At 40.0% G+C, this 18,954-nt stretch overlaps 1 protein-coding gene across 1 annotated transcript in view; it reads right to left on the reverse strand.

The window, feature by feature from the left end:
* The window catches only part of Adgra3 (adhesion G protein-coupled receptor A3), a 111,915-nt gene that overhangs the window by 56,122 nt on the left and 36,839 nt on the right, over nt 1-18,954 (reverse strand). The window contains exons 3-8 of the mRNA XM_017799186.2: nt 14,332-14,403; nt 11,332-11,403; nt 10,014-10,085; nt 7,918-8,078; nt 5,525-5,738; nt 1,518-1,682 (exon numbers count right to left, since the gene is read on the reverse strand). Of these exons, the coding sequence (XP_017654675.1) occupies nt 1,518-1,682; nt 5,525-5,738; nt 7,918-8,032 (494 nt within the window). The 5' untranslated portion in view covers nt 8,033-8,078; nt 10,014-10,085; nt 11,332-11,403; nt 14,332-14,403. The remainder of the gene's footprint in view (nt 1-1,517; nt 1,683-5,524; nt 5,739-7,917; nt 8,079-10,013; nt 10,086-11,331; nt 11,404-14,331; nt 14,404-18,954) is intronic.

Genomic DNA, 18,954 nt, shown 5'->3' on the forward strand with positions numbered 1-18,954 from the left:
GCCTTTAATCCCAGCACTTTGGAGGCAGAGGCAGGCAGATCTCTGTGAATTCAAGGCCAGCCCCTGGTCTACAGTGAGTTCCAGGCCAGGTGGGGCTACAGGGAGACCCTATTTCAAAAAGACAAAGAAAAAAAAAAAAATCTGAAGTCATTCTGCTAATCTTACAAGAGTCTTAGAAACCTACCAGGGTCCCAAGAGCTACACAAGTTTCAGATTATTCAACAGCTTTCCTTTCCCAAATTTCTTCTGACTTAATTGCCTGAATTATTGAATAGGGAAAGAAAATTAGACATCTCTCCTAATGAGGTTTATAGTTAAGTGACTTAAGACTATAAAACTGGGGCTGGAGAGATGGCTCAGCATTTAAGAACACTGACTGCTTTTCCAGGACACCTGGGTTTGGTGCCCAGCACCCACCTGGAGACTAACAACTGTCCATAACTCCAGTTAGAGGGGATCTAATGCTCACTTTTGGTCTTCATGGGCAATACATGACACAGGCGCCCTTACATACACGTAGGCAAAACACTCATGCACATAAAATAAAAATAAATAAATCAAAAAACTTTTTAAATTTTTTAAATTTATTTTTAATGTATGTGTACAAATGTTTTGCCTGCATGTATATAAGTGCATCCATGCATGGAATGCCTGTGGAGGTTAGATGAGGGTGTCAGATCCCCTGGAACTGGAGTTATGGACAGCTGTTAGTCACTATGTGGGTGCTGGGAACCAAACCCAAATCCTCTGGAAGGGCAGTCAATGATCTTAACTTCTGAGATATCACTCCAGCAGCCTTCCCCCCAACTTTAAAAAAAATAATATAAAACCTTTCAAAGTTCATCATAAGAGTCATTGAACAGCCAGGCATGGTGGTACGTGCCTTTAATTACAGCACTTGTGAGGCTGGATCTCTGCAAGATCTCTATGAGATCTCTGTGAGATCAAGATAAGCCTTGTCTACATAGCAAATTCCAGGCCAGTTGGAGCAAGAGAAGACCCTGTCACAAAACAACCCAAAAGTCACTGAACAAAAGATCAGGCAGTGCCATCATCCTGTCTGAATTTGTCTCCCTAAAATAGTAGCTTCTCATTTCTATAACAAAACCATCTTTAAAAAGTGACAGGGATTCCTGGGAGGGTGGTGAGGGGAGGTGGCAGGGGAGAGTGAGGGGCAGAGATGATCAAGAAACATTGAATACATATGTGAAAATTTTCCAAGAACAAGATTTTTAAAAATGACTATACTTAAAAAAAATGAATATACTTCCAGAAACTCTTAAAACAGGTTACAGAGTTCAAGTACCTTTTAATTCCCATTTCCATAAATGACTCCGATATCACCATTCCAAAGAATAGTCCTTAGACATACAAGGATGTGTGTATGTAAAGAGATACATGAATACATAGGTATTTCTCAAATTTCAGTACTGAGGATCAATGTCTCATTAGGTACATTTGAGAATACAAAGCTTTGGGACAAATCAGATTTTTCTAGTACTTTCCGTGTCACTGACCTGAAGTCACCTTTGTTGTTCACAACCCTCTCTGGTGGACAGTACTGGGCAGAGCTTTCCAACACCACAATATCCACAGTTCTTGTATTGTTCCCACGTTTGGTCTGGACATGACAGCCCCAATTTCCAGTGGATCCAGCCTGAATATTAGAAATGGTTAGGGCACTGCATGAAAAAAAAGATTTTAAAAAGAGAAAATATGATTAGGCAAAAAGGGAGAGATTTCAATTATTTATTTAGCAATTAGATTTGAATACACATTTGAGCCCAGCACTTACTAGGTAAAAAGGTGCAACTACAAAAATGACTCGTCCCTTTAAGTCCTTTAGTGGCTCAAAGAAAGCAAGAGGAGGGGTTCTGAAGAAGCAGCACAGAGGAGAGGAGGGCAGGGCTTTCTGAGCACCAAGGGGAAAGAAGCAACTAGTCCACGGGCAGAAACTGTGATAAGTGTACAAGTCACATCTACCTTTGTAAAGCTTATGAGAAGATACTCATAAAGAAGGCAATCATGAAGTAAATAAAAAGATTTAAAGGAAAGTATTTTATGGAAAAAAAAGTTATACTAAAAACAACCCGGGGCCAGTGAGATGGCTCGGTGGGTAAAGGTACTTGCCACCAAGCCTGATGACCTAAGTTTGATTACTGGAACCCACACAGTAGGAGAGAATCGCCTCCTGAAAGTTGGCCTCTAACCGCTACATGCACACACATGTGCACACGTGCACACACACTAAATAAATGTAAAAACAACCTGATAAATATCTAAAAAGTTTAGTAACTGACCAATTGATGCTTTCCTAAAGGAAGGTTCTATGTAAAGCCATGTCTCTTATAAAAGAGCTATATTTCTACATGACTGTCAGTAAATCTCATTTTCAAAATGAAATGGTAATTCTCTAATATAAAACCTATTAATTAAAGAGCAAAAGTCAAAACCTTCAATTAACCTCTATCCCCATATGATCCACCATGCTTTCCTGTTATGTAGACACAAATGATAAGAAATAATTAGACAGAAAGCATGTATCATCTTAATTAACTTATCAAATTATGCGTAGACGTGAACACACATTTGTCGGCTCTCCTAAATCACCAAGAGCTAGCGTTCTAATAAAGACTGGGAGGCACTGTTGCATTCTGAATCAAAGAAAATGAGTATTATCTTTACTAAGCTAAAAAAAAAAAATCAGTAACTATAAAAAAATATTTTTAATGATAGGTGACCTAAAATAAACAACTTTCATTCTTATATTGAACAAGGGAAGAAATACACAGAAAATTGTGGTGTGAAAATCCTGCCTTAATCCAGAAGTTCAAACTCAGCTCAAGAGCCTTAACTGACTATGTGCCTAATCCTCCCCCCAAAAAGGCCCATTGTAGTACCAATCAGTAAGCTAAAAGCCAGACTTCGTGTGTCTAGCCAGATGTGGCAGTACATGCCTATAATCCCAGCATGGAAGTGGCTAAGGCAGGATGATCATGAGTCCAACTTAGGCTCAAAGCCAACAATAACAACAACCATATGAAAAGATAGTAAAAAAATAACGGAAATTTTACTTTCTCTTAAAGAAACACGATTTTCACTTGGATGTGGGTGCCTGCTGGCTTCTACAAAAATACTCAGACAAATGACACATATTTCTTCCACAGTAATTTTCACATAGTGCTCATGTGGAGCACGTAACTGCCTAAAGTCTCACATTTCAAAGCATGAAGCCATCCAAAAGGATGTGACATGATTCCCTGAGGACACTGCACAGTACCAGCAGCTACTGTATCATGGGTACTAGCAGCCATGTAGTGTCCAAGCAATGTCAAGATCAGCACTCTTCCCTCAAACTATTAAAATTCCCTATAGTACATCTGTGGCTTCAATGCAGGCCCATGTACAGCAATAATGTTACACTAAGTTGTTTTTCTTAGAACTGAATTTTCGTGATACTATAAAGAACTGAGAATAATTTTAGCATGATTGAAGAAATAAGATTTGTAAAGTAAATCTACTTTAGCCATACAACTTATACTTTTAAATTAATCAAACTCTGTATTTAGAGTGTCTTTTAAAGTTTTGTTTTATGATGTCAATTATTGTCTATTTATACAATAAACTCCTTAATAGTGTATAATTTGATGAGTTTTGACATATGTATATGCCTATGCAATTATCACCACAGTAAAAATAATGCAACAATGAATACATCATTTCTTAACAGTTAATGTCACCCCCTAATGAGGGATTTCTGTTTCTGCTAAGACCGAGCCACTCACATTATACCATGCTTCCTGCAGTTGGCAGTCACAGGCTCTGAACAAAGTATTTGGATACTGAAGTACATGCAGAGGGATGAAAAGAAGGCAGACTCTAAAGAAGACAGGAAGGAGGCAGGAGGAAGACACCGGCACCAGGGAATAACCAGGGTACTTTTTAAATCGTGTTTACCCTAGGCTCCACTAAAACAAGAGAAATTCACAATCCTATCAGCCTGTGACAGACGACCAGAGGAGCAAAAAAAGTCCACATTTCTTACACAGACATCCACTCAGTGGCAGAGCATGTGTGAAGGAGTGGATTTACTCTATAGTGACCCCCAAACTATACACACACAGATTTCAGCTACATCTTATCAGAGAAACAGAGCTAGGAATCTGAGTTCAGCCAAGGTAACTGCCTGGACAAACAAAACTTAGTTCTCCTATGAAGAATGCAACAGAACGCAGCAAAATCAAGTCATAAAATATTTTCAAGGGTCACACTGTAAATATGTTAGATTTTTCTAAGAAACAACACAAACATGAAGGTCATTACGTAAATGCCTATATAAACATTTGAACTGTAACTATTTAAAAATGTACGTTTTCAGTCCGGCAGAGTTAGTCCATAACTGGTACGCTTTGCCAATGTTTGCTTCACTGTACACTATAATAATGCAATAGTAATGTCAGGAATTTAACCCAACATTACTAAATATTTTAAACCATAGTGAAAAGTCAGTAATGATGACCCCAAGATGACTCAGATACTGGAGGTGAAAAGCAAGTGTCTCAAAGCATCTCTTCTAAACATTAGATGTAAATGAAAATATGCTTCCAGGAAGAGGTAAGGGGAGTCAGAAAAGAAACTATAGACTGAAAATTCAACCCTTAAAGTGCTCAAACTTAAACCTCAGCTCAAAGAACCTTTACTTTTTAGCAAGTTTACCAAGGCATCTCAGCCTTGGCAGAGCTGGGAAATTACAGCTCTTCTCTAGCAAAAGTTCCAGCCAGGTCCTGGGTAGGTAAGTAGGCAGTGACAGGTCCTGAGTAGGTAGGTAAGTAGGCAGTGACAGGTCCTGGCTAGGTAGGTAAGTAGGCAGTGACAGGTCCTGGCTAGGTAGGTAAGTAGGCAGTGACAGGTCCTGGCTAGGTAGGTAAGTAGGCAGTGACAGGTCCTGGCTAGGTGGGTAAGTAGGCAGTGACAGGTCCTGGCTAGGTAGGTAAGTAGACAGTGACAAAGGAAGGAGGGAAAGGAGGGCACAGCACCAAAATAAAGTATCCCAAAAGTGAGAACACAGATTTAAGCCCATTTTCATACTTGATAGTTCATTCAACTCAATCATGGGGTTAAAGTTCAGATGTTATTCTCTTACACTAGCCATAAGTGGGGAGAGAAAGTATCTTAAAATATAGTTTTAATCACAAGACAAAACAGGGAAAGTGTGATAATTCCTAAAAGAGAAAATAAAAGTTTAGTAGCAGAAATGGTTAGCAATTTAGGTTTGGCACTAAAAGTTTACATTTTCCTCTTAACACCTAAAGAAAAAGACTTCAACTTTAAGTGCTTCCCTTTTATATTCAGTTTTTTCTTCCAAAACTAGATGGAAACATGGCTAATTAATTTTAAAAGTGAGTAACTACCAGTTAAAAGAAATGTTCTACTCGGTGTATTTTTGAATACAAGAAGAAAAACTATGAACCCAAATGTCAACCCACAGCTCCAAAGTGATGACTGAAACCCAGAGCCAATGTACCTGGCAATCAAGGAGCAGTTCTGAATCATGTTCTTCTCCACAAAGATCCCTTGGGACTCATCGGTTTCAACAATGCGCCCATCCTGATACCACAGCACCTGCATGTCTTGGTCTATATAGGAAGCCATGCACTGGAAGGGAAGACTATCACCTTCAAACACGACCTGGCGGTGAGACGGAGTCATGTAGAAGGATGGCAGCTCGAGGGGAGGATCTAGAGACGGTGGAACGAAGGCAAACCATTTCACACACTGCCAATTATAAGCTACCACAAATTGATAAAAACAGAACCACAAACATTCCCCAGTAACCAGAGTTCCAATGCTGGTCCCAACATGATTGCTGAGTCAAGTGATGGTTTGGGTCTCCCCGCATCTCAGGGTTCATGTCTTGGGAACCTGGTGTCCAATGTGGCAGTGTGGAAGGTGAAGAAACCTTTAAGAGGATGGTTCTCCCAGGAGGGTCTCGAGTCATTGGGATGCTGCCCTCAGAAGAGAAGGCTGGTCTCCTGGAATGAGTGTCAGGAGTGAGCTGGTACAGCAGCTAGAGCTGACCCCTAACTTGCTCTGTGCCTGCCCATCTTGGAATGTCATCTCTTGACCCACACACACTCCTACCATGACTCCATCGCCATGAGGCCTTCACCAGAGGCCAAAACAATGGAGCAGCCCAGGCCTCAATTTCAACTTCCCAAACTGTGAATTAAATGAAATCTCTTTTCTCTGTTACCCAGTTTTGCATATTGTGTTGTAATAACAAAACCAGAGTAACACAAATGGGTCACAGATTAGAGCAGTTAAAAATGAAACCATCGCACACTCATTTCTGACATCTGAATGATTCCTTTTCAGTGGTATCACAGCACTGTCAGAAGACCACAGAAGTAAACAAAAGGAACAAACCATAAACAATGCTTAGATCTAGAGACAGTAAGTAGCGGTGAATGAATGTCCATACTTACCATTTTAAAATGGTACCATTTTGAAGATCATATTACCTGGGATTAAAACACTTCTTGTCTATTACAAAATTATGCATATTGTTCAGAAAATGTAAAATATTTAAAGAAAAAAAAAGAAAATTATTTTAAGTTACCTTACTTCATAATCACCAGTTAAAAGATATAATTCCTTCCAGTTGGAAAAATAAAAGGGAAATATTTTAAATGTACACCCAAAAATGTCCACAAATATCACTGGTTCATTAAAATCCTTTAAAATGTTCAGTGCATTTGTCTACCACAACAAAGCTATATTCAGTAGTGCTGTATAGAATAATCACAACTATACAAATCACTGCATTACTTATGGAGTGAGAAATTACTAACAAACTAAATATGCAGCAATAAGAAAGCTGTTAAATTAGAGTTACATCTACACAATGCATCAGTGTCTTCTACTATTTCAACTTTTTAAGTTACATTGGGAATAATGACTTTTTATCAAATACAGAAAAAAGGTGGAAAAGTTAAAACATTAAGGTCTCAACACTAGCTTTCTGAATAATACGAATACAGACATGGATTTGTTCTTTAACTTGGAGATTTTCATTTCATTTTCTAAGTCTTAATTTTCATTTAAACCACATATTTTACTTGTGAAATAACAATACTACTGGTAATAGAAGGGGGGAGTTAGATGGTTTATGTCATGTCTTTTATAGAGGATATTTTATTGTTTTATACAGGGTAACTGTGCTCTTTCTTCAAAAATCATGATGTTCAATAACTGCATGTTACTTTATTGAATGAATGTGTCCAAAGTAATTAAACTCATCTCCATTTTTAGGAACTTAAGTATATGTGTATATATAAAGTATCTATAATTTACAGGCGATGAATTCCTTTGAATTGAATCTAAGATACAGAACCAGCAGTTAAAACTGTTACCAATCGCTTACCAACACTGACACACACTGCTGAACTATACTTCAAATTAGCCATCATGTGGCTGGGGTATAACATGGTGGTAAGACACTTGCTTAGTATATGTAAGGCGAGTTTGATCCCCAACATGGCCAAACACAAACTAATACAATGACCAAGAAGGCAATGTTGAGTCACACATCTACAGATAAATGGTGCGAGACCATTCCAAGATTTTACTGCTCTCAACGAATTCCCAGGTAGCCCGTTTAAAGAATATCTAAACACCTTTGCTAGTCTCTGAAACTGCTATTCATAAAGAAAGCCTGTCAGAACCAAGAACAGCTACCTTAAAAACCAATCCAAGAAATGCTTTCTAACTATTGGCATAAACTTGATATTCTAAAATTCTTCTAGATTAATGGTTGTGCTGCAGTTCTGTCAAAAGAATTTTATAGTTTGTCAAGAAAAGCATGGTAGCAAGTTAAAAATACAATAAATATTTCCTCAGTTTTGATTTCTCCCTTACCGCATGTCAAGAGTTCCTGCTTCACCCCTGTGACTGGCTGGGCCTGCAGTGACTTAGGATAAACACACCTGGTGTCCCGCACAGTGATGTTCCTCTCCTTTACCCAGCGATGCATCCACAGTATGTTACAGTCACACAAAAGATACTCAGTCTGAAATTCTCTGAAACACATAAATTGGGATTACAATGACTAGCACTGTGTGGCAACTGGGCTCTGTACCGATTGGCCTTTTTGTTGTAAGTGTACTTTTCGTTGTGAAGTCCAAGACCCTCCACCCTACCTATGGCACTATGGTATAGTCCCCTTTCCAATGCCCTGTCTTTCAGAGGGCTGGACCCCCGCAACACCTCACACTGATCCTGGAACTGCTTCTGATCAAAACTGACATACAAAAACAAAACAAAACACTGTCAGACATCCTTCTTATCCCTCTGCTATGCACCGAATTTCCTCACCCTGGGGATCTAGAAGATCAACTCCCCACCACTCTATCAGGCCTTTGCCTATTACTGTAAAGCACATGACAATCTTTGGGGATCTTGAAGCCTTCCCCAATTTTACAGTATCATTGCCATGTTCTTAGGCTGAACACCACCATCTCTGCTGTTCACTCTGGCAATGAACTAGCAACATAAAAGAAGACAGGACTATTCTGTGGTTATATTCTGGCCACACTATAAGGTCCTCAAAGGCTGAGACCGTGTTGTGACACTTTTTTCCTATGTGCCTTGACACATGATGTAAGAGTAAGATTCTACACCACCAAAATGAAAAGAAAACAGAGACTGTCTATTAGACAGAACACTTCAATGCCTTGGGTTCTTCTAAGAAACAAAGATACACATACAGAGCATGGATTAGCCCATTCATCTCACACTCCTTTCACTAAGCACTGACTTTTCTTAAAACGTGCATTACCTTAAATCCAGCTGGTAAAACTACTACAAGAGACCGCCCCTTCCAGCAGAGTGGATATTGTGTAATAGGAGAAACAAGGTGTCAACATAACTGAAATAGTATGGAATGTGTTCCATAAAAATAAATCACCAAAGCACAAAGAGCAAACGAAGAATAGTAGGCACACTTCTAATAAAGACTTTGCTGGCACAGGGGTCAGCCCACTAGTTTTGGAGGAAAAAAAGGTGGGGGATAGAGTAGAACAAAGAGGTAATAGTTTAAAACAGCATCAAAAAATAGCTTGACGAACTTCTACTTCCCAGGTTCCTGAGACTGAGAACTCAAAGGTCAGGCTCCGTTGTGTCATCTTATTTAAGATCAGGGAAGAGCTGGAGTGTGGTGGTAGAGTGCTTGTCCAGCAAGTGTGAAGCCCAGGTTTAAGCCCTAGCACGGGGGTGACGAGGTCACTATACATGAACAGACGCTTCGTAGAGAAAAAATATTTCCTGCAGAAATGACTCAACCCAATAAATTACATAAAATCAAATTTGAAAATCTGATAGACAATTTAACTCTAATTCTAATAGAAACCAGTATAATTTATAGGGTGAAATGGACTAATGCTTATCTGGAAACACAGTTAATTTTTAAAAGTATCTACTGTGCAATCTCTCTGAGATGAAAATGAAATCTGTAGTTACAGAGAACTGTATGAATGAGACATTACATTGATGTCATAAGGCAGGACTTTTCAGGCACGGCCCTAGGAACCAGTAACAAGCTGTGACGTCAGTGTGGAACAGAGAATGTGGGATAAAATAAAATCCTAATGTAGCAAACAGTCCTCACCATCAATTCTTCATAGGGAGGATGGTCTATATTTGGGGGATTTAATTAGTCAACTACAAACACTTCTCCTGATCTAAACAGGAAAGTCAATTATAGACAGTTACCATTGGCTTATTTCCTCTGAATGCAGCTGGGAGAGACACAGTATTGTGAGGAGGTGGCCATCCTACCTCAAACACATTGCTGAGATGGACTGTTTATCAGGGTGAATGGCAACTCCCCAGAAAGGTCTAATTTTTGCAAAATCACAAGATGTTTGTAATGAAATCTCTTAAACCCCATAATCACTATTTTTTTTTTATTTTAAAAATTGAATATATTTTAAATAGGACCAAGAATTCTTACTTACAAAGACCGTAATGAGCCAAGATAATCAAAAGTTCCTTGAGACAATGAAGAAAACAAATTTCCTGAAAGGTTTCTAGGGGAGAGAAAAAAAAAAAGAAGAAAATAGCTTCACTTTTAGAAAATACTTAGTCACATATCACTACTTCTATTATGTCATGTTTTCCCAAATAGCTTATGATCAGAACAAAATGTAGGAAAAGATTCACAAAAGCTGACTGAACAGAAGGGGTGACAGGTAAATGCCTCCTGAGGCTACAGAACGGCATTCTTTTTTTTTAACATTTATTTTTTCAAATTATTTTATGTGTCTGAGTGTACTGCCTGCATGTATGTAAATGCACCCATGCTGTGCAATGCCCATGGACATCAGAAGAAGGCATCAGATCCCCTGGAACTGGAGTTACTGATGGTTGTTAGCTGCCATGTGGGTGCTGGGAATCGAACCCAGGTCCTCTGCAAGAGCAGTCAGTGCTCTTAACTGCTGAGCTATGTCTCCAGCCCAAAACTGATATTCTTTTTTTTAAAAAAAAAACTAGAGAAAAGGTTTAAAAATACATTACTGCTAAAAGAGAATTTTCTAACCAATATCAGGGGAGTCTAAAGGATATCTCACTGACTCCCCACTAGAAGGCCTGCTCATGAGTCTTGGGATGGTTCAGAAAAACAGCAAGTGACCATTGAAAAACGAGAATGCCTGTCATGGTGAGCAGTAACAACACACCAAAACTGAAGGAAAAGCATAAGCAGACTGCAGTAAGCCCAGGGACTAGGGGCAGAAATACAGCTCTGGCCTGTACCCTCTACCTGTTTAACAACATAAATACCCTTCTACATTATGTGCTTGTGTGTGGGTGCATTGTGAAGTAATGCATTACAGGTCCCTAATCTGAAAATCTGAAATTCAAAGTGTTCCAAAATCCAAAACACTTTGAGCACTGACACGACGGCACCATGGAAAATTTTACACCATGGAACTCTGTTTCATGCAATAAATTATTTTAACAGTATGTAAGACTACCTCCAGGTCTGATTACGAGGTGATTATGAAACATAAATGAATTTTATGTTTACATTTAGGTCCTACCTCCACAGCACCTCACATTATACATGTAAGCTATCCTTAAACACTTTGGTGATTCTCAACCCATCTTCCATTCTGAGGACACTAATTCTCCAGGATTCAATTGGAGGTCTTGTCTCTGTGGCCTCTGTAACATCTACAGTGGCTACTTTAACAGGAAAGATTTCATTAGTGTTCATAAGCACTTGGGTACTGGTTCAAATCCCTTACATCTTAATAGGAACAAGAAGATACTTACAGCCGAACCAGATTGGTGAGTCCTCGAAATATGTCTGCGTTTAGACATCCTATTCGGTTGTTCGTCAGGTCCCTAAGGAAAAAGGGGGAAAACGTGTCTTCAATTAGTTCTCGTAATTAATAAAGGTCTGGTAGACTAAAAATATAAGAACAGCAGTCCGGTATCATGCAAGGCCTTTCTTTTCTGCATCCTCCCTTGAGTGAGATGAAAACAACACTAAGAAAATGGTTTTCAGTTTCACTCACTTCTAGCACACACATCAGATGCTCCTTAACTGTATTTCAATCACTTACGCCTACAGAATGACTCAACATAAACTGAGACATAAAGTAAGACTCACTATAGCTTACTGTCTGCAATACAACTCCTGAGCTGACCTACACAGTTAATCCAGGCAGGGCAACTTCAGACCTGAGTCCAATCTTGGCCATCAAATAATAGACAATAGGTGAAAGGATGTGACAGCAACATGGTGACACTTTATTCTGTTAAGAACACCAGAAACTTAATGCATTCTAACTTCATCCCTTAAATACTCAGAAGTTTTTATTGTAATGGGAAAAAACTGAATTAGTATTTATGTTCCAGTTCTATCATTCAGTCTCAAGCCAAGTGACCAACAATTTCTAGGTAGCAGTCCAATTATTCTATCAATCCTCACTTTTAACTTCTGACTCCCAGCATGTGTTGCTTTCTAAATATTTTTCTTTTCATCGATCTACAAAATTCCTTCCTTTTATTTATGCATCTGAATTCAATTTTTATTATGACTGTGCGGTGAGCACATGTGTGCGTGTGTGCCACAGTGAGGTTAGAGGACAACTTTCAGGAGCTGGTTCTCTCCTACCATTGGCTCTGGGGACTGAACTCGGATCACAAGATTTACGCAACAAGCACTAGGATCTAAATGGAAATTTCATGTCCTGAGATAAGAGTCAACAATTTCTGTAACTTTCAACTGAAAAGGCATGCATTTCACCTTTGTTCATTAGTGGAATTACCAACCGCCAAAAAAAAAAAAAAAACCCTACATGGAATCATTGCTTTTAATAGCTGTTAGATATTGAATAACTCAATACACTTTGAATTTTAATACAGAAATTAGAACAATTTTTCAAAAACTACTTTGATATTACTTTGGTATTTTCTTCAGTGTCTAGATTGTTCTGGCATGGAGAAATATGTGTTATACTTTTAGTTATGCTAGCGAAGGTATTTAAAGTATCCATTTCCAAACAAGAGCTGGTAGATTCCAAACTGCACCCTTGGGAAGGGCAGAAAACACATTACTTTGACTATAAATTAGAGCACAGCATTTGAACCAGGTACCTACTCATTTGGATTTTCCCTTCTGCATTTCAGAAGCTTACCTTACCTAGTGCTACAGGATCTTTTAGCTCTGGCTTCTCTCTCTTATGGCAACTTTTCTAGAAGAATCTTAAGCCACACAAATCTTGGTTCTGCGTTTGTTGTAATTGCTCAAGCTCCCCAGAATATTAAAACTAAGTATTTAATCATATGGGACTTTTTCCCCCAGTAGACTTTCCTTTTATTTCTAGGTGTTACTGTTTAACACAACGAGGCATCGCCTTGTGAGGTGATACTTAAACGATTGCTTCTGGGTCTTGTTCATTATCCTGTCTTACTTCTAAGCTTTAAGTGATGTAATTACTATTGACTCTTCGGGAAACGACTTCATTACAGCTATACCTACTTAAAACAGAATTTAGGTATTGACAATGAGTTTCCATTTGGATTGAGAATCAGCTTAAATTCGTTGGTAAAGCAGAAAAGAAACTGGATGCTCTGGCTTTCATCTACTTCTGGTAGTTTATTTTCCAAAAGCTACTTAATCTCTCTGACTCAAATGATCTATAACTAGAGACAGAGGCATGGTACATTTAGAAAACACTTCATGTGTGGCCATTGAAATGAACAACTTAAGGCCCTGTAAGAAAGAGTACCATGATCTATAAGCAACTAGCAAACATTAACTACTAACTGCATGGATAATCATTACATCCCACTGAGTCTACACAGAGGACTGTGTCAGCTTGTAGGGTGTATACCATAAGAGCCTAAGTCACATGTGAAAGTCACCCTTTCCCTAACCCATTCCCCATGTTGTATAACATATATATTAACACACTTGTCTATTTTCCCTCACTAGTCTGTCTTTTGTTATAGAAGTCCAGGCCAAAAACTTGGAGGGTCAGTGCTCCATCACTGTCTTACTTCCCCTCAAGAGTCTGTGAGTTCAGGGGCTGGAGAGACGGCTCAGTGGTTAAGAACACTGACTGTTCTTGCAGAAGACCCGGGGTTGAATCCCAGCACCCATATGGCAGCTAACAACTGTCTGTAACTCCAGTTCCTGGGGATCTGACAGCCTCTTCTGTGTTCTGTAGGCATTGCATGACACGGGTGTACTTACCTATATGCAGGCATACCACTCATACACATAAAATAAAAATAATAATTTTTTTTTTTTAAGTCTGTGAGTTCCTTCAGCATCATGAGCATCCAGAGCCCAACAAATGTCTTTAGAAAGAACTCAGGATGGTTAGGAAGTCTATGCAGCTTTAACTCCATCACTTCTCAACTGTGAAAAACTGTGGAGGGAGTTCAGCTTTGGCAGTAATAAAACCTACTTTTTAGGCTTTGAAATAAATACAACAGAGATAAAACAAACATGAAAATGTCAAAACTTTACATCATTAATAGGAAGCAGCCTGAATTTCTGACACTGAGAACAGGTGGAACTTGAGTCAGTAGGTAAGTCTGCAGAGCTGACAAGGGAATGATTCTGTCGGGCTGAGAAGGGCGTGCCCGCCTACCACCCAACAAAGCATGCTGCTAGAAAAATTAAGTCTTCTCTGTTCTATCAGGGACCTGGTCAGATGAGCCTCAACAAACTGTTAACTACCTCTTTCATCATATTAAAGTTCACAGCCAGTTATGTAAGGAAAAGTTCAACTCAGAAGCAAGCAAATCAAAACTCACAATCTTTTTAGCGATGACAGTCCCCAAAAAGCACCTGGGTCTATACTACTAATAAGATTGTTCCGGAGGTCCCTGTTAAAAATAAAATAGAAGTTACTCACACTATTAATGTCTTATGAAATATTCCACATTACACTTACCTGCCATAGAGAAAACAAAAGTAACAATTAGAACAGGAGAAAAAGCACAGCCCAAAAAGTTAAACCAAGATATTCCCAACAAGTGACAGAGTCAGAATTAAAGTTTGACAAATCTGACCTCAAGGCCTTTGTTTCATCAGCAAAAGCCGTTAAAGGTACATGTGTCCTACTACTAGTCAAACTCAAAGTTACCACTAAATCCAATCACATACATTATCTTTTTTCCTCTTATCATTTTCATGTATGTGTGGTGTACATGTGTATATGTAAGCATGTTTGTATATGTGTGGGTGCACATGTATGTGTGCACATACACGCAGAGGTCCGAGGTTGGTGTCAGGAATCATCCTTGAAAACGCCTCCATCTTATTCAGGGATGCAGGGTGTCTCAGTCAAGTGCAGTACTTTCCAGCACGGCTAGTCTTGCCAGCCAGTCTGTTCAGAGATCTCCTTCTATCTTCCTGAGGCTGGAATTATAATCAGTTATCATGCCTACCCAGCATTTACCTGGTTCTGGGCTACAAAGTCTCCTCCTCACTCTAGCAAACCAAGGGCTTTAACCACTGAGGCATTTTCTCAGCCCCACATGTCCATTATGTCTATAATGTCTGCCTCAGCACACCACACCTCGGTTATTAAGTACACTTACGGTTGTGTTTAATATAAACAACAATAAATTGAATTTTTCCAAAAATATCTTTAAAATATGCACTCTGAAATACACGCCATTTGGTCTTTCATATTTTCCCCTCCCTTGGAGTCTATGGTTTGGTTTTCTATAAAATGAGGTTATTAATAAGCACATTATAAATCACAATGCATAGCCTAAAGCTAAAATCTAAGGACATGGGAGGCCTGTAACTCCTGGCATTTTATCCTTCTCAAGAGCACTGATATGTTCATGCCAGTACCTAACCACAGGGAGGTAACAGTGAGTGTCACAGGCATGTCCCACAAGGGGGTCTGGGCACCAGGCCAAAGCTGCCGCTACCCTATGATCTGAGGCTCGGATCAGAACTCTGAAGACTTTCCAAACTGGGGAAATGGGCAGCAGGATCCAACCTTAGCGGAAGAACTACTGTCAGCTGATCACTGCTGAGTGAGGAAGAGTTGATGTCGATCTTCTTTAAGGGGGTGACAGTAGACAGGCTGAACAGGCTCTGGTGGATAAACTCACAGCTGGCTACAGAAACTTGACTTGACAGGCCTTCACATATATGATAGAATACGTGAAATTCTGTGGGTGGCTATGGGGGGGATGGGGGAGGGGAAGAGAGTCTAAATATGATTAAGAGGTATTGTATGAAATACACAGAAACTCAATTACAGACAAAAAGAAAAAAAAAAAAAAGTGTGAAGAGCCCTCTGCAGGGAGCCCACTGCCTCCGTCCATTTCCTGATACCACATTCCTACACACAGCTAGCCCACACTGCAGTTATGCAGGGTGCCCTGGGTAAGCCTGTGCGTCAGGACCCCACTCACAGCCTCGTCCACTGAGTGAAAGTGCCCTCCAGCCATCTGTGGGGGAGATGGATGTCAGAAAACACAACTCCCCCCCAGATGTTCTTTCCTCCAAGTGTGTCTCTACCTTAGGGTGGCCGGCTTGCCCCTCCCTCAGTCACACTGAGCTTCCTCTACCTCTTCCTCATCACACATGGCTTGGGGACATACACACTGATGGCCAAACAACACAGATGCAGAGGAATGCTCATGCAGTCGGGATAGCAGGTACCTTCAGGTCCCTTCCATTAAGGGCCATTCTGGAAGTGTATCCTGAACTTTAGCAATACCTGTTACTACATCTTGGCTGTGGTAACCTATATCCTGGGGTTTTAAGAACTGTGGCTCTACCATGAACAGTTTGGGCCCCACTCAGGAAGTCTAGATGACTTAGTAACCCTCAGGCAGCCTTTGCAAAGCCACTTGATGAATGCAAAATTCATCAAGCATCCATTCTCCACCCACATTTAAGAAACAGACTCCAAAGAAGTCTTACTGAGGTTGAACAGTCTTGGGTTTCTTCCATCCCATCTGAGAAGCAGGTTCAACACTGCTGTCCTACCAGCTAATAAAAACAAACTGCAGTGTGGTCTGAGTCACACATACTTTTCTTCCTTATTTTCTTCTAACAGAGTAGTCTAGCAGTCTAGCTACCAGTGTAGCACAAAATACAACACTGCAGCCGATTTCTGGAAAGGGCTCCTCGAAAATTCACAAGTAAATTTTGGTGAGGTTGGTCTCTACTCAGTGGTAGTTATTCACACCATAAGCTTGACATTCCTGATGCACCATCAATAGTATGGTTTCCCACGCTGCCCGTGCTGGTGTCGAGGAGGCCTACACATACTGAACAGCACTCCAGCTCTCTTCTGTGAATCCTGTCAATGCTGTGGCCTCCAGCAAGTTCTGGTCCATTTCCTCATGTGCTGCGGTTCGAATAGGAAACGTCAACCACAGGCTCATGGGTTAGATGTTTGGTCACCAGCTGGTGGTGCTAATTTTGGAGGTTGTGGAATGTTCAAGAGGAGGAACCTAGCTGGAGAAAGTGGGTCATGAGGCATGGGACTTTTGGATCATATCTGACCCCCAGGCCTCTTTCTCAGTTTCCAGTCGGCCATGATGTGAGCTGCTCTGTCACCCCCACCCAAGCATGGGCTGAAACCTCTAAAACAGAGCAGAATAAATCTTACCTCCTATAAACTCCCACTCAGAATGATGACAAAAATCTGGCCAGGTTCTTGATATCAACAAGTGTGTGGGATTTAAGCACATCTTTCAGGCAGTAGAAATTTACTAAAGGAACTAAATAAATTTATACCCAGAGTAATTGAAATTGATAAGCAGACATGCCAAAAAGTTGGTCATCATTCAAACAAGGTGCTGGAGTTCAGTCTTTCAACCACTCTGGGTGTTTGAAAGAGGAAGTTGAGAAGTAACTTATTATACATGCTAATAAGATCCCAAGTCTTGCAGCTCTCATCGTCCCCAGTGGCATTACCCACACTCAGATTCATACTACACAGCCTGCACTTGAATCCTTGCCCCTCTCAGCCATTCTCCAAGTGATCTTTCTAAATGCAGTCTTCATCGTGTCTCTGTTAGAACTTTCAAAAACTCCCATCTTCCCAGAAAATAAAATGTCAGTCTTTAAAAAAATTGACAAGGATACCCATGACTCTGACCTGCCCGTCTTCTGTACCTCAACCCTCAATCCCCATTCTACACAACACCTTCCTCATTGTCCTCACTCAGCCCTCCCAGCCCTCCCACCCTGACACCGCTCACATTCTGAGATGTGGTTAGAAAGGCTCTTTTCCAGGTGAGGAGTGTAGCTCAGTGGGAGAAAGCTTGTCTCCAGGTGCTGGTTTCCATCACCATCACCACAAAAAGAAAAAAAAAAAAAAACAAGAATCACATTCTCTCAACTCAATGAGGTTACCCATGAGGCTCCCTATCCTTACCATGTGTCCCTCCCCATCCCATGACCTCACCCCCACTTCTCTAGCACAGCAAACATTCACAGGAGTCCTATAAGTACCATTCCTTCCTCTAGCACAGTAACCCTGAGTGTATGAGGCCTTTCCTGCAGACTCTGTCACAGCATACTCTGGTTGCTTATACTGTCTTCCCCAGGAGACTACAAGTCCCACAAGACCAGGGTCTACTGTGCTCCAGGGAAGGGAGACACTCATCTACAGTGGATAAGTAGGTAGACAAATAAGTGGATGAAAAAAATAAACCAAAGCTGAGAGCCAAAATTACATTAACGAACCTTAACTGTACATATTTTAGTCAACTAGGGGAAGCTATAAAATCTCCCAGATTTTCACAAAGTCAGACAGTGTAGAGAATGCGGCATCTCACATACCAACATCCCTCAGTAACAACAGTGTCATGATGTATGTAACTGACCTCCAGTTATTCTTCAAATGAATAGGTAATACATGGGCACATTCTAAGATGGGGGTGGGGGTAACTATTAATAGTTAAGAAATTGTTGAATATAAGTAAGTAAATCGGTGATTTTGGAGATAATATTGCCCTTTCAATTTCTCAGTAGCATGCAAGTTTTTATGATAAAATTTTCTCTTTGTTCCCAACTTAAAAACTACAACTTTGTAAGTTCATGAGGTCCTAAGCCCCAGGAAGTCAGCAGCCCTAGCATACTGGAACCTATCTCCCCACTTTCCAAATGACCACAACCCTACACCTCAAAGAGATAAGATGATGTAATGAAAATATCCAATCCATACATTTTTGCCTTATTTTTCATGAGCCAAAAAACTCTGTAAACAAATATACAATGTCAGTTCTATTTTTTTAAAGCATAAGTTTCCCTCCTCAGATTTTAAAGATTCTGGGAGAGGAACTGATTTTGTTAAAGCAGTTCATAAATCTGGGGCCAATGATGAACTGCATGTGTTTCCACAAAATACCTCTCATGAATAACTGAGCACTGTAATATGATTTAAAGATACACTT

Source organism: Nannospalax galili, unplaced genomic scaffold (assembly GCF_000622305.1).
Source record: "Nannospalax galili isolate Female #2095 unplaced genomic scaffold, S.galili_v1.0 scaffold777, whole genome shotgun sequence".
NCBI lineage: Eukaryota > Metazoa > Chordata > Mammalia > Rodentia > Spalacidae > Nannospalax > Nannospalax galili.